At 37.0% G+C, this 25,943-nt stretch overlaps 1 protein-coding gene across 7 annotated transcripts in view; it reads left to right on the plus strand.

Annotated features, from left to right (window-relative positions):
• NETO1 (neuropilin and tolloid like 1) overlaps window positions 1-25,943 on the plus strand; it is a 109,751-nt gene that overhangs the window by 70,968 nt on the left and 12,840 nt on the right. For 6 of the 7 annotated variants that reach the window (XR_004301630.1, XR_004301631.1, XM_032422822.1 and 3 more), the window contains exon 7: window positions 3,027-3,255. Coding sequence is in view for 5 of the 7 variants with exons in the window: in XM_032422822.1 (XP_032278713.1) it covers window positions 3,027-3,255 (229 nt within the window). In the remaining 2 variants the exon portion in view is untranslated. Of the gene's footprint in view, window positions 1-3,026; window positions 3,256-25,943 lie in introns of those variants that run through there. The other variant, XM_032422828.1, reaches the window with a different exon arrangement.

Raw genomic sequence — 25,943 nt, forward strand, 5'->3', positions numbered from 1 at the left:
CAATTGTAATTGCATATTCTTTTGAGGGCTAATAACTTTGTTGGGTTGATTGTATGGTATTTGAGAATATAAATATATACTTGATTTTTGTTGCATTTAACAAATTTAGATTATCTAATAATACCCAGATTTTGTAAGTATTTGTATTTTTATAGTGCTTTCAATCTGTTTACTTGTAGTCAGGATTGGGTGATGCAGTGTAGTGAAAAGAGCTTTAAAACAAAAGTTAGGTATTTTAATCCTATTTAAGGCTCCCACATTGATTGCTTCCATCCCTTGAGCAAGCTGTTTTGTTTCTTTTGCTCCAGCTTCCTGGTAAAGGTCATCTGAAAGACCTGATCTCTTTTTATAAAACTGTGTGAAAATTTGAAAAACAAACTACTTAGTGCAAACTTGGAAGGTTTAACATTTTCAGATATGCCTTCTTAAAGGGGACATTTTGGGATTTCCTGGATAGTTTTCAGGAACGTAATATTTGGTTGGGAAGAGTGAAACCCAGATGGATAACGTGAGTGATAGTTGAACTTCTGATAAAATAAAGTAGAACATAACCTGGGAGTGAGGAGCATGCAAACTTTCTTAGGGCATATGTTTTATGTCTGTAGTGATGCAGTTAAAGTTAGCATCAAGGTGTTGGGAAATTTTAGAATAGCTCCAACTGCAATGTTACAGATTGCCATTGTATGAAAACCTCACCAAGCAAAGCATCATAAAACTCAAGTGCTTTCAACTGTTTCTCAGTTTTTGCCCATTTCTCCCTATTTCTCTGTTGTTCTTCCTCAAGGTTATATGAGCATTTCCTGACTTTGGACTCAACACTTTATTTTTAGTCTGTTCTTTCTTACAAAGTCTGCAGCATACTGTCTTGTGGTTCTCTGACAGTTCAGAGTTATAGTAGAAATACCTTATTTGGGAAATTTTTGCATTTGATTTCCTACTGCAAATAATAAAATGCCAATTATTCTACATAGTTATTATTTATAGCACTTAAAACAGTCTGGCATATAGGGGCCCAATCAATAGTCGATTGGTAGTAAACAAATGAAATCAATAACAAAATAGAATTCTCCAGTCAGTCAGTCATTCACAGATACGACCCCTGACAAACTCTGATGGAATGCCTAGTATCTACAACGCACGGTTTAATGCCTCAAATACAAAAGTGTATGCCACTGCTCCAGCTTTTTAGGAGCACACGGTGTAGTAAAAATTTTGTGGAACCCGCAACTGAAGCTTAAGATATGTTCAAAATAATATTTTAGCATAGAGGATGCAGAGAATAATTCTGGCAAGGTTGGGGAGTGGAGGCAGTGAATATTCTGCACTGGGTGTGTAACAATTGAACTGAACCTTGAAAAAACAGGAAGAGCTTAGTAGGCAGAGAAGAAGGAATGGTTACTCACGTATAACTAATGTCCTGTGCATAAAGGATGGCATTTTGTAAAATAAGTATGAAATGTTCAGACATAAGAAGAAAAATTTGCCAGTTCATTGTTTATAAACTTTTTTTTTTTATTGTAACCATTTGGAATGGTTACAATGGAACCAGTTAAAAGATTGTAGTATGATTATTAAATTTGTTTTTTAGAAATAAAACGTTGACGTGGCTGGGCTTTGGGAGTGGACTGGAAAATTAGAACCTTGGACAGATCCAGGCCGGGTGGGAGACTGTTGAAATATCATAGACCTGTCAGCAGAGATGGAAACAACTATTTTGAAGGTCAAATGAACAAGGATCACTGCCCCATTCAGTAAGAACATTGAGGGCAAAAGAGAAATTTCTTTTATTTTCAAAGAATGAAACTTCTAAATTTAAGGCAGACAAACTGAACCCGAGAAATTTTTGTTTTATGGGATTCATGGTTTACGAATAAATAAGCAAAAATGAATGTCGAGTGAAAGAGATGGATTTTTAGGTGAACACATGTCTTCAGTTTATGCCCATGTTACATTAATAATAGAAGGGTGTATGAGAGGAAATAGCCCATAGCCTTTCATGTTAGAAAACATAAAACACTTAGTAGATATTTGTGAAGGATGCCTTCTTTATTTCAGAGCCATACCAGATATCCCTCTCATAGGGCACAGATTTTTTTTTTTCTTTATATCACTTCTGTCGGTATGACATTGTGTCCATGTGTCGTGGTTTAATGGACACATATTGTCAACACTGAGCCTCATTCTTTTGTGCACTGGTGTTTCCCTGTGCCTTGAATAGTGTCTGGGACAAAGTCAGAGGCCAAGATGTAGTAATGCTGAACCAATGGTTGAAAGGACAGATGACTTCTTTTCAAAACTATCTTTGGCTGAATTAATTGCTTGTGATTTTATAATGTACATTGGAACAGAGTCAAATAAAATCTGTTGATCATAAAACAGCATGTCTATGGCAGTGTTATATTGTGGAAGGGTCATAGCCTAGGGAGTTAGAGAGACCCTGTCTGATCTCCAGTTTATACCACCCGAGTCTCTATTTCATCATCTGAATAAGACAACAAAACTTTATAGAGTAGTCGGGAGTATTTAAAAATAATCTATAGAGTAGGTTGCACAGGGCATTTCTACTCATTAAATGTTAATTTAATTTTTATTTATGTGGACTTCACTAAATGGCTTGACTCTGTGTTGTGGCAAGAATAATCAAAGATTAGCTCTCTTTTTTATTTTATTATTTTTAATGTGCTCTACTTCAAAAATGAAACAGTGTGGTTCTGTGAAATGATTTAAACAAAGTGAAATCAGAGACTATCTTTTGATATGATTTCTGTTTTCCTTTAGTAGTAATACAGATTATTTATTAACATACATTTATGTACCTAAAGAAACGAAAATAACATTTGAAAAAAAATACTAAACACGGTTTGATCTTAGTTGTACATCTTACCCTCCTGCTCCCCACAGGGGAAACATCCTAAGTTTGACTGCAATCAAGACTGTCTTGTGAAACTAAAGAGAATGCCTGGTATTTGCTGAACTACTCTCATGTTTTGATTTGAGGAAATTACTATATCTTTGTTATGTTACAGATCTACTTACGCTTCTTGGACTATGAGATGCAGAATTCAAACGAATGCAAAAGGAACTTTGTGGCTGTGTATGATGGCAGCAGCTCGGTGGGGGACCTGAAGGCAAAGTTCTGCAGCACCGTGGCCAATGACGTCATGCTCCGCACGGGTCTTGGGGTCATCCGCATGTGGGCCGATGAGGGCAGTCGGAACAGCCGATTTCAGATGCTCTTCACATCCTTTCAAGAACGTAAGATTCTCTGCACTTGACTGTTTGTCCTTCACGTAGGTCCTAGGCTGCAAGTCCCATCAGCTGCTAGTGGTGTTTCTCCATGCAGTGCGAGCACACTAGGGCATGTCTAACTAGCTCTGAAAGTCACTGAGATTCCCTTTCCTTCATTTTGGCCCAGTGACAGGAGAGAGTTACATATCACATTTTGATGACCTGTTTCGGCACAGACATCATAGCCGTGTTTAAGACAGCTCACTGTTCAACCGCGAAATGATGATTTTGTCTTTGGTTTAGCTCTTACGAAGCATATGGAACTTGAGCAGCTTCTGATGAAGTTTGAGTTTAAATCTTAAAAACCTGCATAAAAATATTTGGTAGGTTCTCTTTAGTAAGCTTCTCTTGCAGTCCCATTCATTGCAAATAGGTCTGAGACGATAGAGTTCCAATTAAAGTAGGCAAAGAGAAAGAATTGCTTGGGAAGAGAGTAAATAGAAAAAGTTTCAGAAAATATTTAAAATGGTACAATGGGTGATATCCAGAGTTATGTGCAAAGCACAGCAATTTTAGAAAATTATGTTCTAACAAATAATGAGTCATATTAATAGATATATTTGGAATGTTCTTTAGAAACCCTGAATAGCTCATGTTTAATAATTTTATACAAATGAAAAAAAATCCTGAAAAATTCAGTTTTAAGAAATCAGCACCTTGTATTTTGAAACTATATATTTATTAATTAGAAAAAAAAAATGTGTTTGAAACCTCCAGGATGTCTCAGTGATAGGCACAGCATGCAGTATTTTTTTCAGTTCATAAATATTAAATATACTGGACAATTCTTTTATATAGTGAAGAGTTTTGGCTTGAAATTCCTCTCTAATTACCCAGTTGGAGAGTTCTAGGACACCAGAAGTACCAAACGTCACTCACTCTTTCTAAATCTTGATACCATCATGGAGCGCATTATCGCGCCCAGTGTTATTGCAGATTTAAGCAGCATGTCGCCATCCTGTCCTCATTTCAGTAGTTGATCAAAATGATAGAGGTAGTGCATCTTTATTTCAGCAAGGTATTGGGCCAAAAAAAAAAAAAAAAACACAAAAAAACTCTTGTCGTTTTCTTGACTAGAGTAGGAAGAAATCCAGGCTACGAGATAGCACATTTCATGTCCTCACTGCTGATTGCTCCACAGTGGACGATAGCTCTTGACTTTGGTGGGAGGTTAAAGGTGCTTATTCCATATTCTTATCAGTCTTGGGTGATAATATGTTGAGAACTCCTGTCTAATTTAAATGCTACACATATAGAAGGGCTAGCTTCTATGTTAGAGAATATTATCAGGTTTTTAAAAATATCACAAAAGTCTTCAATTTTGATCAAAACTGTACTGTACTGTAAAAAGTAATAGGGAGAAAATGAAATTATATATCCTTAGGTTTCAAATATCAACTAAAACAACAGTAGTATAGAAGAACCCTGACTCCTAGGACTTCCTGAAGTTTCATTTCATTCAAACTCAGTATGCACCAGTACTTTTTTTTAAATAATTGACAAAAAATATCTTAGCAGTATTAAATGATACTAAGGAAAGTGAAATAAACAACTCAAAGGAGACAGTCTCGTGGGAAGCTACACTGGTCAAACTGCAGATTACATAATCTGTTCTTTCCTGGGTTTTATGAATGAGAAGGAGAGAAATCAATTGGAAAAGGCTGAGCAGGATGCAGAAGCAACTAAAGACATGAGACCAGGCCAAAGGAGAAGTGTTTATCTTAGAGATTTTATTGTTGTTGTTCAAAATGTGATAACTACCTTAGACTTACGTTGGTGATATGGATTAATGTCTGAAAGCTGAGATTTGTTAAATTATAGGGAAACGTCTGAGTGAAATTTAGGAAAAAACATGTCCAGCTCATAGGAACTGTGATTTTCCAAAAATGAATGGATGCCCCATAGAGGATATAGGCTCTGGATGGAGAGTGATCAGTCTGAAAATGGATCATCAAGTGGCGTGGATGGTGGAGGGAATGTCTGTGTTTTGTACACAAAGGACTGGTAAACTTTGAAGGTCCCATTCAACTCTAACAGTGATTGAGTTCTAGGAGTCTTTTTATTTATTTGTTTGTTTGTTTGTTTATTTTTAAATTTTATTTTATTATGTTATGTTAATCACCATACATTACATCATTAGTTATTGAGGTAGTATTCCACGATTCATTGTTTGCATATAACACCCAGTGCTCTATGAGTCTTTTTAAAATTCTGCTTATGCAAGAAATGGTGAATTATATCATACTGTGCAAATGCCATTAGAAATATTTCTATCTGAGCTAAAAGATAGAGTTTTCATGCATATACATAAAGGATCTCTAGAAATCCTTCAAGTGGGTGGACTTTTCAATGTTGAATTCAGAAAAAACATGGCATTCTTCCTCCGTAGGAGGAAATCACCCCCATCCTTTATGTTCCTGCACAGTGAGATGGGTTATCACTCTCATTTCAATGATAAGTATTGCTATAACGTTCTCTGTGATTATCTCATAAATTTTACAATAAGCTTCAATTAGAACAAATTTATCTGCTGTGTCATGTTGCCTATGTAGCTTTTTGACATTCTGCTTTTTCTTGCTTTTTGGGGGGGCTAAAACTGGGTGGAATCTACCATTATCTATGCATAAAATCAAAGTCATTGTGTGATGAAGTATGTGGGGATGGACTAAGTCTTTCTGTATTGAAATCAAAGTATCCCAGATATGAGATGATAATTCCAAAACAACAAGAACTGAACTTCAATCAGTGCTACTACTCAGAAATGAGTAGTTATGCCATTTTAAGGGCTCTTAATGAAGAAATAAAGGAATTCTATTTAGGGAGTTTCAAGTTCCCCAAATGGTATTGTTTTATTCGATATTGGTGGCTAAGAGAGTATTTTTCATTACATTTTTGTTTTTCTTGATGATGATAGGTATAAAGTTTATATAATATATATTATATTCCGGGGGACCCGGGTGGCTTCATTGTTAAGCATCTGCCTTCGGCTCAGGTCATGATCCCAGGGTCCTGGGATCGAGCCCCACATCGGGCTCCCTGCTCAGCGAGAAGTCTGCTTCTCCCTCTCCCACTCCCCCGGCTTGTGTTTCTTCTCTCTCTTTGTCTCTCTCTGTCAAATAAATAAATAAAATCTTTAAAATACATATATATATATATATAATATATGTATATGTAGTTTATGTATAATATAATTATATAATATGTATATAATATTCATATTTAATGTGTATTTCTCTAATTTTACTCCATACACACCCACACACATATGGAGTAAAGATTAAAAGTGTAAAATCAATGAACAGCTTTGTCTTACTCAATTAATAAGGAACCACCTTGCTGTTTTTCTTGGTTCCTTAATTTTTTTCTTGGTTCTCAACATTTATTAGGTAATATCCCCAGCCCAGTGTTGAGAAGTGCTTATAGCATATTCAATAATATTCTAACATCTATCAAAAGGTCTTGTATTGGGACCATATGATGTAATTTTTTGAGTATAATTGACACCCAATGTTACATTAGTTTCAGGTGTACAACTTAGTGATTTGATAAGCTTACCCATGATGCTGTGTTCACCACAGTGCAGCTGCCATCTGTCCCATTACATCCCTGTTATAGTATCACGGACTATATTCCTTATGCTGTGCCCCTTATTCTGTGACGTATTCATTCCATAACTGGAAACCTGTATCTCCCACCCTCTTCGCCCATTTTGCCCAGCCCCCACCCCCTCCCTATCCATTTATTCTTTGTATTTATAGGTCTGATTCTGCTTTATGCTTGTCATATTTTTAGGTGTTAAAGGACAGCTTAGGGACCATCTATTTCAGTCCCAAACATTTTGAGAATTGAAACAGAATAAGAAAAGATCCAGGAAGTTAACTGAACTTCCCTGCACACCCTCAACTCCCTGCTTAGTGATTGAACACTACTGTGGCAAGGATTAAAGACCAGACTTCTAAGCTCATAAGTTCTCTTGTGGATAACTTTGTCACTTGTAAGGAATGGACAGAGCTCCCATTTTCTAAAGGTGATGATGATAAAGATGGTGATAACAATAGGTAGCACTTATACATCACTCGTATAGCTCAGATATGTCAGCACGGGTTTATATGCTTTACAAACTGAAATTTGATCCTTCTGTCCTATCTGTTGCACCTTATGTCTGCATGTTATACGAACATGCTATGATCACACAGTACATGAACATGCTATGATCATACAGTACATGAAACTCATCTGGAGACCAATGGAAGCAAATAGAAATATATTTTCAAATCATCGTATTTTTGCATAGGTATCTGAATAAATTACAGAAAAGGGAAAGAATATGTAGAGGGAGAGGAGAGAGAGAATCTCAAGCAGACTCCCTGCTGAGCATGGAACCTGATGCGGGGCTCGATTCCACGACTATGAGATCATGACCTGAGCCGAAATCAAGAGTCGGTTGCTTAACTGACTGTGCCACCAGGAGCCCCTGAATCACTTTTTATAAGTCATTGATTTTGCTCTAAAGAATCACTCAATTTTTTAGAAATTTGATTATAGTTAGTATAATTTCAATATTAAACATACTTAATATATGAAAATTCATAACCAATTATGATGGAACTGTATAATATACATAATGGAAATATTAGTGAAATGTGTTCAAATTGAGCTGCCTGCCAAACTTTTTGAGCTTTTTCTGTGTGACATACATTTGCAAAAACTAGAATGGATCAATAAATAAGTAATATCTAGTTTTGACTTCTGAAATTCTGTCTTTAGCTGCTCTTCTTTCATTTAAAGGTTTTGCACAATAAAATCTTAATCACTTAATACTTATTTAATGAATAGCATATTTATGTTAAAAACAGACACATAAAGGGATGCCTGGGTGGCTCAGTTGGTTAAACGGCTGCCTTCGGCTCAGGTCATGATCCTGGGGTCCTGGGATCAAGTCCCGCATCGGGCTCCTTGCTCAGCGGGGAGCCTGCTTCTCCCTCTGCCTGCAGCTCCCCCTGCTTGGGCTCTCTCTCTCTCTGACAAAAAAAAAAAAAAAATATTTGAAAAAAAAACCAGACACGTAAAAAGGGGTGAAAAACAAACCATCCATTTTAAGGTTGTAGCATGTTGTTTACGATAATTTGCTAAAATGAGAAATTTAATTTTGTATTAATTTGTGGCAAAGACTATATCAGGTATAAACTGTAGATTTATTTACAATGAATACATACATACAATAGCATCTAAATTAGAAGGAAAATTGAGTTGAAGAATTCTGTGGAAGGCAGAATTTTGAGATGAACCAAAAGAGTCCCACCTCTTGGTGTAGAAGCTGCTCACATCCCTTTCCCTTTGAGGTAGGCAGAACCCATGAATACCTTGGGATATCATTCGGTGATTCAGTTGTATTCTGTGGCAAAAGTTATTTTGCAAATGTAAATAAGGCTCTTAATCAATTGACTTGGAGTTCACCAAAAGGGAGATTATCTTGGGCAGACCTGAGTAATCAGGTGAGCTCTCTGAAATAAGGTGAAGCATGAACTGCTGACCTGCAGGAAGAATGCAGACAGGTATGTTGTGAACTGCCTGCCTGTTAGAGGGGCAGACTCAGGGAGCTCAGTGCATCCCTGGCCAACAACTCTCAAGAAAATGGGAACCTCAGTCATACGACTACAAGGAAGTTATTTCTGCCACCAACAACTTCCAGAGGTGAAAGGTATGCCTCATGGATCTTCCGGTCAAACAAAAGGGCATCCAGGAGGACAAGGGCCATGACCCTCAGCCACCTCAGCAGGAGACAAGGAGAGACACAGGATTGTCTCTGAGACAGTTTGGGTAAGCATTTGTCCAAGGGTAAAACCCAGTGAATTTCAAGCAAGGGCCACGGGGTTCTTGAGGAAATCATTTTAGCAGAAACACTTTCAGTTTGGACTGAAAGGGGTGGTGTACCAATGGGAAGATACCATCGGAACCCCAAAATTCTTGTGGCAGGAAGCCATCGGATAAAATTGCTCAACTGCAAACGTGTGTCACCTTTCAAAGAAAGGAAGAATGACTCCAAGAGCAGCACCAAGAGCCTGGAAGTTGAAGCCCACAGCAGCAGAGGGCTTTTCCTAAAACTGGAAACATAGTCCAGAGAAATCCAGCATTTATCCTGCTGAACTTTAAAACTATTACTATTTACTCTCCATTGTCCCTATCTCCAACCAGAATCTCTATGTCCATTATGCTGTGCCTCTCCCACCACTGTGTGCTGGAGTGCCGGGGTAGGTGGCTTGTCTCTTTGGATCCCTGGGTCCATGGGTGGAGGGGAAACGGACGCTGGGGCTGCAGTTCAAGGACAGCCCCCAGGAGCCTCTTCTGCACCACATTTAGATGGTTTGGATGTGAGGTTTGGGACTTTGGTGCTGCATTGCAATGATACTCCTGGGAGTATCAGAAAGGGAGAATCTATTTTGCATCCATGAAGAAAGTAGAGCACTGGGGGTCAGTGGGCGGGCTGTGATGGGCAGAATTTTGTGATGACTCCAATATTTCCACCTCCTGCTGTGCGGGCCTTGTAAATACCCCTCCCCTTGTGTGCAGGAAAAATCTGTGCATATCATGGGATGTCGTGTTATATTTTGTGATGTCATGTTATATCTCTCTATATATATTTTGTGGCAAAAAGTATTTTGCAGAAGTAGTTACAGTCCCTAATCAGTTGGTTCTGAATTAATCAAAAGGGAGACTATCCTAGTGGGTTTGACTATACACAAAAGAATATTGGTAATAGTCTTTAAGCCCTTTTAAAAGAAGGTGGAAAGGTCAGGGATGGAAGAAGTTAGAGGCATTCTAAGCTGTAACAAATACTCCTACAGCCTTAAAGAAGGACGCTGACCTGTTGTAGAGGAGGCCAGGTGGCTGAGCATGGTGGGTGGGCTTTGGGAGCTGAGAATGTTGCCCGGTTGAGAACCAGGAAGAAAGGAGGAGCCTCAGTCCTACAATCCCAGAGACTGGGATTCCTCCAACAACCTGAATGTGCTCGAAAGGGACCCGCATGCTCCAGATGAGCCCCAGTCCACCTGTCTCCTTGATGTTGGCCTTGTGAGACCCTGAGGAGAGAACCTGTTCAACCCACACTTCTGACTCACATAACTATGAGATACAAGTGGGTGTTGTTTGAAGCCAGTAAGTTTGTAGTAATTTGTTACTCGTCAATAGAAAACCAAAACACCTTCCTGTTGTAATGATGTGCACTTCTGAGTGCAATAGATAATCCAGATGTCCATCCACATGTTACTTGCATATATTAACTAATACATTAGTATTTATTAACTGTTCATCTCTGTTGCTAGATTTGGTAGTTGAGATGTGGCAAAGTAGAATGGTAGGAAACATATAAAAAATAATCACTCCAACACCAGCTTGACCCTAAAAGTTGAGTAACCACTACTATGTTATTAACCTAGTCACCAGAGTTTTCATTTTGATACTTACTTGTAATCTTTCCTTTGTACTTTTATTCCTTCCACAAGCACGTGAGCACCGAGGCACAGAGATGAAGGGCCAGGTGCCACCACACTCACTCAAACTAAACTCCAGCGTGTTACTCACTTCAGAAAATGTGCATTTATATCTAGTCCTCTGCGCCACACTCTCACCATGTACTTCCTCAGTTTCTTTAGTAAATTATCCACTGAGACACTGTATTCTAAAACACCTGATTCATTTCTCATAGGGGATTTTTCCTCTCTCTCCAGCGTTTGTTTAGATTAGTAGGATCTTTACTCTTCTGCCACAGCAATCAGTTATGATTTCACAGTTCAGTTTTATTATCCTTTCTTGTCTGGAGCCTACTTTGGTGTTCCATCTTCCTCTTGCATACACAATTTACATTCTGTCCTCGATAGTGCACATTCCCAGTTTTGCAATATACAAGTACCCTTGTCATAGGACCTCCATAAACTAAATCTGGTGGACCCTAAGGGGGGAAAAGTATATAGATATTTAATTATGAATGTAAAATGCACCAAGTTCAGTAGCACTCTGAGATTATACACCAGAAAATATTGATGATGATAAACTCACAACAGTAATATTCAATTTCCTCTCTAGGAAAAGCAAGGCCAAACACATTTACAAGTTTGGGGTAAATGGTAAGATTGAAAAGCATTGTATTTACGTGTTTTTCATTCAAGGAGAAAAAATGGTATTTGTTATGGGAAGCAGTGTCACCAATTATGACACAGACTAAAATGTAAAGTGATGTGTTTCCTGGTAGAGATCTCCATGCCTCACTCTTATGACTTGGTGTGTTTTTAAAAGTTTAAGACTACTTTATTAATATAGGAAATATTTAAAAGAAGGTGGAAAGGTCAGGGATGGAATATAGGAAATATTTAGGAAATATTTATTAATATTTTATTTATTTATTAATAAATTTATTTATTAATATAGGAAATATTTAGTTATATCTGTCCTACAGCTGAATCAATACCAGATGGCATAGATTGAAAGATCAATAATACACGAAATAGGCTGGGAAAATTGCTGCATATGTGTCCTATTTTGGCATGTCTTTCTAAAGCAGACATAAAACATTTACAGATAAGGGAACATATCGTATAGATAAATATACAAAATTTAAGGTACGTATTATTATAAAAACATAATTAAAATTAAAAAAGGAAAAGCTGAGTTGAGCAATTGGCCACAGAAACAACAGGCAATGGGTAAATATTCTTAACTGATAAGGAATAGATTTTGTAAGATGATTTAGAGAAAGTTATATAAGCATACCATAAGAAAATGGGGCAAATAAGGTGAAAATTAATTCCCAGAGGAGCATAAATGGACTGTTGGTACAGGAAACACGCACCTATCTGTAATAGTGAACAAAGATGTAAATTTTGATAAGAAAAAGACCTAATTTTCATCTATCAAATTGCTTAAAAAAAATAGCAATAATAAAATACCCAGTTTGGGAGGTGGTGTAGTAAAATGAGAATATATGTATGCTGGTAGAAAAGAGGACGTTTTCTGAAGGGCAATTTAGCGGTATCTACCAAATTCTCAAATAGGTTTACAAAATTTAAAAAAAGGTGCACCTGGGTGGCTCAGTCGGCTAAGCATCTGACTCTTGGTTTTGGCTCAGGTCATGATCTCAGGGCCCTGGGATAGTACCCCATGACGGGCTCCATGCTCAGTGCAGAGTCTGCTTGATATTCTTTCCTCTCCTTCCTCTCCCTCCCCCTCCACTCCTCCCTCCACTTGCATGCTCTCTCTCTCTCTCTCTCTCTCTCTCTCGCTTGAGATTATTTGATTAATTTGAGAGATCTCAAATAAATAAGTAAAATCTTTAAAAAATAATAAAAAAATAAAAACTTTAAAAAATAAGGTCTCTCCTGTTGATCTAAAAAATTAACCTAAGAATATATATATTACTGGCAGGTATGTTTAGAGTCTTTTAAAAAAATGAAACTTGCTTAAGTTAATGGTTAAATGGTTCTTGGAACATACATATATTCTTTTCACTCTTAAGATGATTTGTGTTAGACTGATACTAACATCGAGCTATGTGAAAAAACAAAATTTTAAAAGCAAGTAGCAAACAAAACACAGTACAAGCATACATTTGTCAACATGTGTGATAAATGTTTAATATAGAGTGTCTATTATATATACAATGCATGTGTGTAGAACACAATGCAATTAAGATAGTAATAGTGATTATTTTTAGGTGATGAGGTTTTTTGATTCTTAATGTTTTATGATTTTTCTACAATGAACAGCTTTTTTTGGTAAACATTTTTTAAAGCAATAAATATAACTTTGATGTGACTTTGGTATGACTTTCTGAAGGGATTTATTAAATCCAAGAAAACAAGAGTATATATGTAATATATATATATAAATTTTAAGTAGGCTCCATACCCAATGTGGAGCCCAATGTGGGGTTTGAACTCACAACCCCAAGATCAAGACCTGAGCTGAGATCAAGAGTTGGACACTTAACGAACTGAGTCATCCAGGTGCCCCATATTTACATTATTTTCTGTATGGAGAAAATCAAGACACATCTACAATGTCAGGAAGTGATAACTGATCAAGAGTTTTTTTGGGGGGTGGTAATTATGCCAACAGGTGAGGACAGATCACTATCTAATGACCTGTTCTTTTAGATTAGATAATTACCATGATCTACACTAGAATTTCTCTACTTCTTAACCTCCAAGTCCCTCTCACCTGATGGCTTGTATATGGCACAACAGATGCTGAGGGGAAGCCTACATTTTTGTAATGTCCTTAGAGCACTAGAGGTCATGTAGTCCTTCCTCTCCTGGGTGACGTGAGTAAATCTTTGAGTTTGTGCTAATGTTTGAAATGTTGTAAGTAGTTAGAAAATGTTGCTTTTGATCCATTTCACACATCGGGATTCAGGAGTTGCAGCGTGTCCTGGTTGAAAACCATTGCCCTTCCACGTCAGAGATCTCATTCTTCGCTTTTCCCATTTCTGACCTTCCCTGACCCTGTTGCAATGTTGTGTGGCCATATGTACATCTACAGGGGCTGGTGGATCGTGTTCTGATTACCCTAAGAAGTGAGCTACTAGGTGTAAATGGGTGTATTAGCTTCATTCCTATTGCTCCTGTAACAGATTACCACAAATTTAGTGCTTAAAACAATACAAATCTATTATTCAAAATAGATTTATCTGGGCTGAAACCATGGTGTCAACAAGGCCGCCCTCTTGGGAGGCCATAGTGAAGAGTGCATTCCCTCACCTGTCCCAGCTTCTAGAGCTGTGTCCCTCCCAGTGTGTGGGTTTTGGCTCCTTCTCCTTCAAGGCCAGCAAGGTAACCTCTCATCTCTCTTTGCTTCCTTGTTATAGCATGCTCTGTCCCTTGAAGCTCCTCCCTCCCTCTGTAAAGGCACCTGTGATTTCATCGGCCCTGTCTGGATAATCCAGAATAATCTCCACATTTTGAAGTCCTTAATCACATCTGCAAAATCTCTTTTGCATATAAAGCAACATTCACAAGTTCTGGGGTTTAGGATGTGGGCATCTTTGGGATCCATTATTCATTTTACCACAGTAGACTTGATGTTCCTATTTTGTTTTTATTTGATTTGTTTTTAGTAAACTGATGTGCTCTTCATCTGAAATTATGAAAAAAATAATTTATTCGACTTGAAGACCAAAGGTACACGATGCCAAGTGGTAATGGTGTATCTAAACATGTGTCCCTTTTATGTCCTACTACTGAGTAAATATTCTTCTATATAATGAAATTATTTAAAAATTAAATATTTTTATCACTATAGAAAAAATACAAAGAGGGAATGGATCATAAATATATAATTTTGGCAAGTATATATGTGTTTAGAACTGTAAAATTAATGTTAGACATTTTGCAAAACAAAATTACAAATCATCTGAAAAAACAGTTTTTTGTTGTGAAAAAAATCGAAATTGGTGGCAGTCAATTAATTCTGCTCCTTTCTTACCTGTAACACCTTGACTTTAAGCCTCAATTTCTTTTCCAGAAAATGAAGGAGGCATTATAGAGCAGCTGTGAGTTTTAAATATGTGTTCAGAACAGAGCAAATGGTGACGACTATCCTGTCGATTAATGGGATAATAACATACTGAAATTTTCATAGTCAGTAGTTTCTTACTTGCAAATGTAATGAGGACTTTGAGCAAGGGATTATAATATAAAATTGTATAGTCTGCCAGGGACCCCTCCTTCTTTTTAAGCATGTGGTTGAGTCCAACTGGAGCATAAAGAAAACAACTATCAGAAATATTTCAATATTTGAAGTTAATTATTGATGGACATTTATTATTGACTTGGTCATTTAACTCAAATTATGTTTTTAAAAAGTATGCACATAGATATACAGGTCAGTGGAATAATTAAAATTTAAAATCAATTTCCTTGAGTGATTTTTTAAAGACTAAAATATTTAAATAATGTTAGTTTCTATGTGTATTTGTTGAACTACTTAGAAAATTTTGCAGAATTTTCATTGAACTTTTTAGATCAACGTTGTCTTTAGTTAAGTTGTCAGTCTGCCAGGGAGCCTGTGGACAAGAATAAAGGCAGTAAATTCCTTGTAATTTTTGGTAGGATCCTTGGGGATAACATACATTGATTTCTTTGATTTTGGCTTTACAGCTACGGTAGTTTATGTCTACCACTGAAAACAGACTGTATATAGTTGTTGTATGCAGACAGAAAACTATCATTCTAAATTGTTAGACTTTGAACTAGGAGAATCACAAACTCGAGGTTATGGCAGTCCCTGTTTTCTCCACTCTAATCTTTCTTTACTTCAGTTCCCACTTTTGGGACTTGGCATGTTCGACAATGAAACCAAGTATAATAGCTTTAACAGACAGTGTGTCCAGCCAACTGTTGCAGACATGTGCACAGCAGTCATGAAAATAAAGCCTGAGACACATGTCCAAATAGTAATAATAATCAGAGTACAGACCCCAAAGAACTGTAATATCCTCCTTACGGTCATTGCAGTCCTGTCTAATTACAGACGATGGATAAATCATCATGTAGCTGACCCAAGGCAGATGTAATTATAGTATACAAATGTATGCCCATTCTTAGAATCAAACAAAATGGATAAGATCATGATGTGGCTCATGTCCTATGTGAGGAAAGAAATGGCCTCTATCTATGGAATATAATTTTTTCATGAAGATGCTTTTCTTTCCTACTATAATGTCTTTTTGGAGCCATAGCAATACGTGATTCTAGCAGAAAGATTGGGGGAATCTAATAAATGTGAGTGGGATTAAATTGAAATTTGTGAATAGATTTTCTTGTATTTAAAAAAAAGAGATTAAAATGTATCTTAATAATACTGGGTATTTTGACAGATAACTAAGTCACATTGGAACATGGAGTTTTGGAGGCAGATATTGATCTTTCAAAAAAATATATGAAGATGATAAAGGAGATGAAGAGAAGAGGGACAAATCTATTTCTGGCCTGAAATCTGGTCAACATTTTTCAAATAAAATGTCATTTTCCTTAACTGCATAGCCTGAGGGCCCTTTTAAGTTTAAAATATGGTAGCAGGGGAAATTTTTCCATTTATTTTAGGGAAAAACAAAACATTTGTTTTGGGGACAATTCTGATGGCCAAATATATTTAATTTTTTTTACATTTTATTTTTCTGTAATTAGAATATCATGATTAAAAATGGTACTTAGCAGCAAGCTATACACTTCTGAATCCAGTTTTTGAAGTTTTTGAATTCTTACTCAGATGCTTACTCATAATTGATATCTCTGATGTTTTAGATATTTTCTTCCCTTTAGTTCATTAGGAAAAGTTTAGCTCTTTCTTAGAAATTAAAATAATTGTCAGAATTTAATGGGAAGTTGGCACTCCATATCCATCTTACTGTTGAAAAATTTTTGTTCTGATATCTGTCCATCAACAGTTATTTATTAAGCATCTCCAAAATGACATGTGTTATTCAAAGCCCAAGTGATAAAGCAGTGAACAAGGCAACTGCCTTGCTTTACATTTTTATAAGAGGAGGGAAAAGATGTACAGATAAGTTAATTAAAGAAGATAAACTCAAGTCCTCATAAGTATTGTGGAAAAACAACAACATTGGGTAACATGGTGGAGAAGGGTGTGAATCTGGGTGCCCCGTGATTATGGTGGGTGACGCTGGAGTCCAAGAGGCAGCTGGGTCGAGATTTTGGAGGAGCAGAAGGGGTACTGAGGAGTTTGGGATTTAATCTAACTTTTTAAGTAAGGTTTTGGAGTGTTTGAAATGGGTGAACCATGGTCTGATTTATAGTTTTAAATGACCAAGTTTCCTCAGGCTGCTGTGTTTGCAGATCTGCTTATAGAAGAGCAGTTGGTGACAGATGGCAGTGAGCCACTTGTACCAACTGAGATCACAACAAGAACTTGGTAGGTAGATTGATGGTAGATAGATGATAGATAGATAGATAGATAGATAGATAGATAGAGAGATGATAGATAGATGATAGATAGGCCTGACACAGCTAAAGGCCTTTTGGATGTGGGTTTTGAAGGAGAAAGGACTCAAGAATGACCCCAACCCTTCAATGTTAACAGCCAAGGGGATGGGGATAGTCCTGTCCCTTATTAATGTCAGGAAGGTGTGAGGGGAAGAATGGGGTGGGGGAGGTGCAGTTAAAGAGGATTAAGGTGACAGATGTTTCTTTCTTTTTTTAATTATTATTTTTTTTATTATTATGTTATGTTAATCACCATACATTAATTACATCATTAGTTTTTGTTGTAGCGTTCCATGATTCATTGTTTGCACATAACACCTAGTGCTCCGTGCAGAACGTGCCCTCTTTAATACCCATCACCAGGCTAACCCATCCTCCCACCCCCCTCCCCTCTAGAACCCTCAGTTTGTTTCTCAGAGTCCATAGTCTCTCATGGTTCGTCTCCCCCTCCAATTTCCCCCCCTTCATTCTTCTGTAAGCCTATCCAGCCATGTTCCTTTTGAGATGGTACTTAGAATCCCAAGTGGAGATGTTATGTAGGAATTTAATAGTATGGTATAAAGCTGGACCTCAGATGGGAGTCGGAGCTAGAAGGGTGAGCCCAGGAGAAAATAAGAGTGTCAGAGGCTTTGAGTCTGCTGGGATCCCCTAGGGGAAGGCTGTGGATAGAGAAGAGAAGGGTCCTCTGGTGATGGCCCTGGAGACTTGACTACAGGGTTCTGAGAGGCAGAGGGAAAATCTTCTCTGTCATCTAAATTGATTAAAATTATTATTAAATAAAAGTAATTGAGTTTCCAAGTATGCTAGATCTTGCTCTTTAGTATGAATTCATTACTTTAAATATATAATGCGGATATGTATCACATTTACATATTTATGATAAATTTAAGCTTTATTTCCATCTCCCAGGCAAAGAAAGTGATAGGCTCTAGAGCATTTTGAGTGTCAGAAAGTTTTAATAAATCAGTGTCTTCAAGGCAGATAAAAGCTGAATTCAAAAATGGAAGCAAGGACATGTGAGTGTACTCCAAGCTACGTTCTCATCCTCCGCGGCTCCACGCATTTCTGTGACCATTTGCACTCCAACTTCAGACTGGAGAACTCATGAGGAATAAGGATTAGCAGAAGTAGAAGACCCAATGATGTGGGTGCGTGTGCGTGTGCGCATGTGCGCGTGTGTGCCAGCACAGAGGAGGTGGGCTTTTGACAAACTTCGCATCAAAGACCTTTGAAGAATCTGAGGCAGGCAAGAGGCAGGAGAATGTGCGTGGAGAGGATGAGATTTGGGTCGAGAGGTGTATAGGAGCATCTGAGCTGTTACTTAGATGGTAGAGTTATTAAAAGGAAAATAGAATCAAGCATCACTTCTGTTTCTGGTGAAGCATCATGTTCTTTGGCTTGGAACTAACCTACTAATGATAGTTTTATTAATCATAAAGCACAAGTATTTGAAAATCAATGTTTCAGAGAGAAATCTGCCAGTTTTTAATTTCTGTTTTAATATTTCCTGAGGGTGGCATTCAGTGAATTTCTGAATTTAAAAAGAATGCAGGGGCGCCTGGGTGGCTCAGTAGGTTAAGCGTCTGCCTTCGGCTCCGGTCATGGTCTCGGGGTCCTGGGATCGAGCCCCACATCGGGCTCCCTGCTCTGCGGGAAGCCTGCTTCTCCCTCTCCCACTCCCCCTGCTTGTGTTCCCTCTCTCGCTGTGTCTCTCTCTGTCAAATAAATAAATAAAATCTTTAAAAATAAATAAATAAATAAATAAATAAATAAATAAATAAATAAAAAGAATGCAGTCAAATGAAAACACTAATTTGAAAAGATGTGCACCCTTATGTTTACAGCAGCATTATTTACAATAGCCAAATTATGGAATCAGCCCAAGTGTCCCTCAATAGATGAATGGATAAAGAAGATGTGGTGTGGATACAATGGAATATTACTCAGCCATTAAAAGAATGAAATCTTGCCATTGGCAACCACATGGATGGATCTAGAGAGTATCATGCTAAGGGATGTAAGTCAGTCAGAGAAACACAAATACCATATGATTTCATTCATCTGTGGAATTTAAGAAACAAAAGAATAAAGAAAAAAGAGACAGACCAAAAACCAGACTCTTAACTACAGAGAACAAATGGGAGGGGAGGTGGGTGGGGGATGGGTGAAATAGGTGAAGGGGATGAAGACAACACTCATCATGATGAGCACGGAGTCCTCTATAGAATCGTCGAATCACTATATTGTACAAAAGAAACTAATATAATACTGTATGTTAACTATACTGGAATTTAAAAACAACTGAAAAAGAGAAAAAAATAATAAAAATAAAAAGAAAGCCATTGAGAAGAAATGACCCCAATAGTGAGAAGGAGCATTAGTAACTTTAGCATTAAACAAAGTTATTATAAATTAAGAAATTTAATTACAGAAGTGGAACAATATTTATAAACATGTGGCACAATACTGAAAATTGACAAAACATTCATGATTAGACCTTTAATTTTATAGTGTATACATACTATGATTCTTTCTTAAAATTTTTAATAAAACTTTATGTTGAGTGTTAGAATTATGTTGAGTGTTAGTTCCAGTGACTGCCCTTCTTTCTCATGACCTCCCTTACCTAATTCAAATATGCCCAAAATTATTTTGGTTGTCTTTCTACTGAAATTTTTATTTCTTAAAGACCAGTGTTGTTTGTCGAAGACACATGTAGAATTTAAACATCGCGAGAGAGTGAAATGCCGTTTCAGGAAATATGGGGCACGCTTGCCACCTGGTGGTAAGAGTGGGAACAAGAGAGGATTTCAAAACAACCCCAAAGAAAGCAAGGAATTCAGTGAAATACTAAATTCACTAATTATATAACTTCAAATATAGTAAGGTATAAATGTTATGTGAAAACTATTATTTTACTGCTTAAAATATGAAAGAGAAAATAGATTTTTAAAAATACTATTTGGTATTTTTTTTTTCATGAAAAGTTAAAAGATGCTTCCCAATTACAAATAAATAAATAAATAAATAACTGTGTGTATGTATATATACACAAGTGTACGTATACATATTCTTATGTGTATATGTTCATATGGAACATTTCTCAATAAAAGCTAAATATAACTTGTGAATATCCTAGAAATAGTCATTGCCCACATTTTGGTGTAGTATTTCCAGTAAAATCTTCCATATGTATATTTATGTGTGAGGCTTTATAATTTAAAATAATCTGTATCCTCATGTCTCATCCAACTTTATACCTTAGTAATTTCCCATGCTGTTCTCTTTTCCGTCACTATAATTTAGAAATAAGAATTCTGTCACTATAATTTTTGAACACTGGGGCAAGACTTCTCAAGATTTTGCTTTTGCTTTTGTTTTTGTTTGTCTATCAAGTGGTAAACTAATAAAATCAGAGCATCTGGATTAAACAAAGTAAAACAGGCTTCGTGGTCCCTGATTTCTGTGAATAAGAAAGGGTTTACCAAAAGCTGATATATGGAAGCGCACCATGTTTCTCAGTCTTACTAATCCACAATACATTTCTTCCTTGCTAGAGCAAAATGTTACATTAAACTTCGTGTTTCCAAAGAATTTATCATGAAATATTTGGATAAATGTTCACCTAAGATATTTTAAGTGGAAATTTTAAAGCTGGATTTAAAGTACTTGTCAATACTCTCAAAATCTGCATCTGTGTGTTGTGTTTCTCCATTCCAAAAACATTGTTACTACAGTTGTAGGACAATGTTGCCACTTTTGTCCAAGACTCAATTTATGGGATCACTAAAAACTTTAGGAAAAAAAACTCCTGGATTTCATATTGGAGCCAAAACACCAAGATCTATTCTATACACTTGCTTGTCTTGGCTTTCCAGGATGGGACCTGAATCTCTCTTTCCAATATGGTGTTAAAAAATGCACATTATCTTGATGGTCTTGTTATCCTATGAATCAAGGAATATCATAACTATCTTATATATCTAAACCTTCCTTCTGTAAAGTAGTTCAAGCACTTGTTAAGATCTGTATTTGCCATTGTCTTTAACATGCATAAAATCTAATTTCTGTTTCTTTTTTAGAATTGAACTTCAGTAGTATTTTACACTAGGCATGGGTAGAGCAAAGAAATTACTCCCCAAGATACTAAAATAACTTAGGAAGTCTCAGTTTCAGGAAAGTCCTGAACACAACTTAGAAAGGTGTGTAGTTGGCTATAAAAATGGAGACCGGTTACAGACTTACTTTTTTTTTTTTTCCTTTTTATACATAAATACTACAACAACATAGAATTAAAGAGCTTGGAGCTTCAAGTCTCTGGTGTATTGGTGACTTTGTTTTCATATTTAAATATACCACTAAATTCATATAATTACTTTCAAGAGAGAAAAGGGATAAACACCTTAATTTCTGCGAGTCTTGTAAGGTTAATTATTGGTATTACCTGTCATGATGCTCCCTCAGGTAATATTAGAAATAATTTGAAACCACTTTGTGACTCCTAGAAGGGGGTTGTCTGCTTAACGCTTGGGATTGGATTTTTGTGAAATGAATGATGGGTGTTGTAGGAAATAACAGCTTGGAGAAAAATATGCGAGGGACACTACATATTCCCCAGATAAATATTCCTCAGACATTTTTGAGAAAAAGGTGTTTCATGATACATTCCTTTATTTTCCAATGTCTCACAAGTGGCTGTAAACCAGGGTGTCACAGAGTTGGTGCTCACCGCTGTGGTGGAGTGCCCGGTGAGGCATGGTGGTGAGCGTCCATCTGCTCCCACGGGTCGGTTCCCATGAGCTGATCATTAGATATTTTAAATATTACCCCAAGATATAATAGATGTATAAGCTATACATCTATGTGCTGAAACCCATTTAATAATTTCTCTTACAAAGTTGTACTAGCTGCAGAACAGCTATGCTTTTTGTTACACAAAAGAGTAAATACTTCTGTGTATAACTCGTCTTTTTAGACACCGCTTATCGCATGCTATTATGTATGAAATCATTCGTTTAGGTCTGCATGCTCATCTTGTGTTGACGAGAGATCTGTGAATGACCGTCCTCACTTTACCAATCAGGAAATTTAATATTATGTCGCTTAACTTTCGTATTCTATATCTCCTTAATATTATAAGTTGTATTTATTTATTTAGTTTTGGGTAATTATCATCATAATTCAAAACCAGCTAACATGTGTCTATCCTATACCGTCAGACAATATCGGTTACAGTTTTTAAAGATTGATCACTTTTAATTGCCACATCCGTATGTGGTAGTCAAGATTAGCCCCCCTTAAATACATGTAACTGAAACTGGGAGATTTTAAGGAACATTGGCTCAAGTTTGCACAGCCTGGAAGGGATGGATCCAGGTTTCAGTCTCAAGCATTTTGGATCCACAGCCCCCGTGCAATGCTCGCCTTCTGGAACAGCTTGCGATTCAGCTATAATGCTTGCATCCACAGGCTGGCACTCTCCTCAGTTCTCAGCATTATGGAGTCACTTAGGTAAGTATGATCCTTATTCCCATTTTAGAGATGTGATAACTGAGTAGGTGTTCATGGAAGGAGCCATCTATCCTTAGGGATTACCACTCCTCGCAGCCGAGACCCAGCTCTGCCCACAGTAGGGTCGTCAGGACTCTGCCATCCCAAGATGAAGTATCTGGAGAAACACACACTAAGCTTCATTCTAACGTGCAGTCTCTTACATAGCCAAAAAAAATAATGCTTTGCCCAAAAGGGTATGTTTTGGTGCAGGAAGAGGAGGGAACAGTGAGGTGAAACCCATTTTGAGGTGTTAGAATATCCATTTTCTGTCACCTGAATGATTTAAATCAAGAGCAATGCTGTGTTTGCGCACATGACATTCTTTTGACTGACTAGAATATTTCACTACATTCAGTTACTGTGTTTTTCTTAAAAAGAAATACTTATCATTGTATCTAGATAATAAAATGGTGATGTTCAGTAAGCCCTTCCACCGAAGCGAGGTTGCAATAGCTGCACTCATGATAATTCAATACACTTGCAAATAGTTCAGAGATGGGGCGCCTGGGTGGCTCAGCCAGTTAAGCGTCTGACTCTTGACTTTGGCTCAGCTCATGATCTCAGGGTTGTGAGATCGAGTCCCGCTTCAGGCTCAGCGCTCAGTGGGGAGTCTGCTTAAGATTGTCTCGATTCTCTCCCTGTCTCTATTTCTCTCCCTCTCTCTCAAAAAAACAAAAACCAAAAAACAGTTCAGAGACAAAAAAGCCATGAAAATAGTTTCTTCTATATAGTTAGTTTTTAAAAAGTCAATATGAAGCCATATTTGCTATTCTGATAGCAACAGAAAACCTCCTTCCAGAAATAAGTAGACTCTTGATGTTGGGAATTTTGCGTGTGAGGTACTCTGAACTGTGAGTATTGCATCTTTGACCGCCATGTTACTGTGAGTAAATCTTACCCTTAACTTGAGTTTCTTCCAGATAGTTTTAGGAAATAAGGAGGCTGGTTTTTAAGAGGCAAGAGCTTTTGACAATGCATATTGAATTTCTAAGTAGAACAAGTCCTCCACAAACTGGTAGAATGGGTCTTTCTCTGCCATAGTAAGAGAGCCAAGGAAATGATGCTGAGGTGTAGTTTCTGAGAATATCACAAATTGGATTGTACCTGAAGACCATGGCACTAAAGGTTAGCTCTCCACTAATAAACATACTTGTTAGTTTTCTGCATTCTGGGATACTCAGGTATGCACCCTGGCCAGAATTAACCTGTTTTATTTTTTTAAGATTTTATTTATGTATTTGAGAGAGAGAGAGAGAGAGCAGGGGGAGGAGCAGAGGGAGAGGGACAAGCAGACTCCATGCTGAGCATGGAGTCTGACACGGGGCTCAATCCCATGACCCCAAGATCATGACCTGAGCCCAAATCAAGAGTCAGACTTAACCAACTGAACCACCCAAGCACCCCCAGAGTTAACCTTTTGCTCAGGGACAGTAATCAATTAAAAGTATCTGCTGAATATTTACTATAAGCCTAGAAATGTGAAACCATATAAGAGATTAAAAATGGACATTTTTCAGAGGCATGCCCTTAGCCTCAAAGAACATGTGGGGAAAGATGATAAGCATATGCTAAGTGCTAAGCTCTTCTTAAAATTGTAAGTATAATAGGATTTAAGAAAAAGATAATTTTCTTGGTAGCTTGGAATAATATTTCAAAACTGCGTAGATAGTACAGTGCTGATACGATTTGGGTAGCAGAGTGGAGAATGGATATTGCAAGACAGAGAGAGGGGAGGAACATATTTGACCTCTGAGCCACAGATATCTGGAATGTGCTGAGGGTCACGGGGAAATAATGTCGGTCTGTAGAATGTGTCCAGACATCCTTGAAACACGCTAATGATGTAGCTTGCTTTGGGAGGCAGGAAGGTGCCATTTTATCTTTTCAGCAGGAGATAGAAATAAGAATCTTTAATGAACCATTGCCTATCTGCATTTACATGAGAGGAATCTTCAGACATACAAGAGCAAGAACATTCAGAACCCAATATAAGTTGTTATACATTTTTTTCTTAGCCATTGCAGGATTTGCTTGTTTATTTTTATCATTTGCATAGCAATTCTGTAAATTCTGGCAAAAGTAAGAAGAAAGAGATGGAATAATACCTGGAATAATAATAATTTTTAAAAGTGAGCTGATTAACTGGCACATTTGCCTGATCAGTTGATGTAAAGAAGTGTGTCAAGAATGTGATTTCTTGACAGTCCTGATTACCTGTTACGATACCAGTCAGACCACCAATATTTAACCATAGCTGATACCAGCACACTGATCTGTAGTTTATAAGACATGTTCACAACTACTAAGCAGTAGAACTAGAAACAAAATCCCATTTGGAGAATTCAGAATTCAAGTTTCAGTGCTCTTACCAATATTCTCTTGTATTTCATTCAATTACAGAATGTGATATCATTTTTATTTATATACTTAAAATTTCAAAACTAACCCATCCTATTTAATAGTAATTGTAGCAATTTTTCCAACTCATTCTGGAAGGGCAATAAATATTTATGCTCTCGTAAAGGTATTTTTGACTTGATGGATAACTGTGTTTTCAGAACCACCACAATCTATTAGGGCAAACATATTTTTTATGTTTTTTTACTAAGGCATTTTGCAGCTATTCCATTTGCAGAAAACTCCTTCTTGTTCTGTGTACACATTTTGACAACATTCATTATCTGCTTAACAGACCATATCGGTTCTGCAAAAGCCATTATGGTTGACTACAGAAATGTAAAGTTCTTTCCTTACTAAAGAGCAGAATTTTGCAATCATATAGCAGATCATTAAATTTTACAATTTAAAAGGCTTATATAATGCTTAACAAGTCACTAGCCCATGTTAAGCATGATACTTTCTTTTCAAAATGACTACTGCATATTTTCTACTCTACAATATGTTTTTTTTTTTTTTTCCAAAATGACCACCGCATATTTTTAAATCTTTAGCCAGGGACCTAAAGGCAAACCAAGCCAAGGGAAGAAGGAATTGTTCTTCTGGGAAGCTGGGGGGGGGGGGGGGGGGGGGGGGGGGGTGGAGGGAGGGCTGTGGAGAGCCAGAAGGAATCACTTTGCTTGAGTTAGCTGTATCTTTTTTTTTAATTTT

The sequence above is a fragment of the Phoca vitulina genome, unplaced genomic scaffold (genome assembly GCF_004348235.1).
Source record: "Phoca vitulina isolate PV1807 unplaced genomic scaffold, GSC_HSeal_1.0 scaffold27, whole genome shotgun sequence".
Taxonomy (NCBI): Eukaryota; Metazoa; Chordata; class Mammalia; order Carnivora; family Phocidae; genus Phoca; species Phoca vitulina.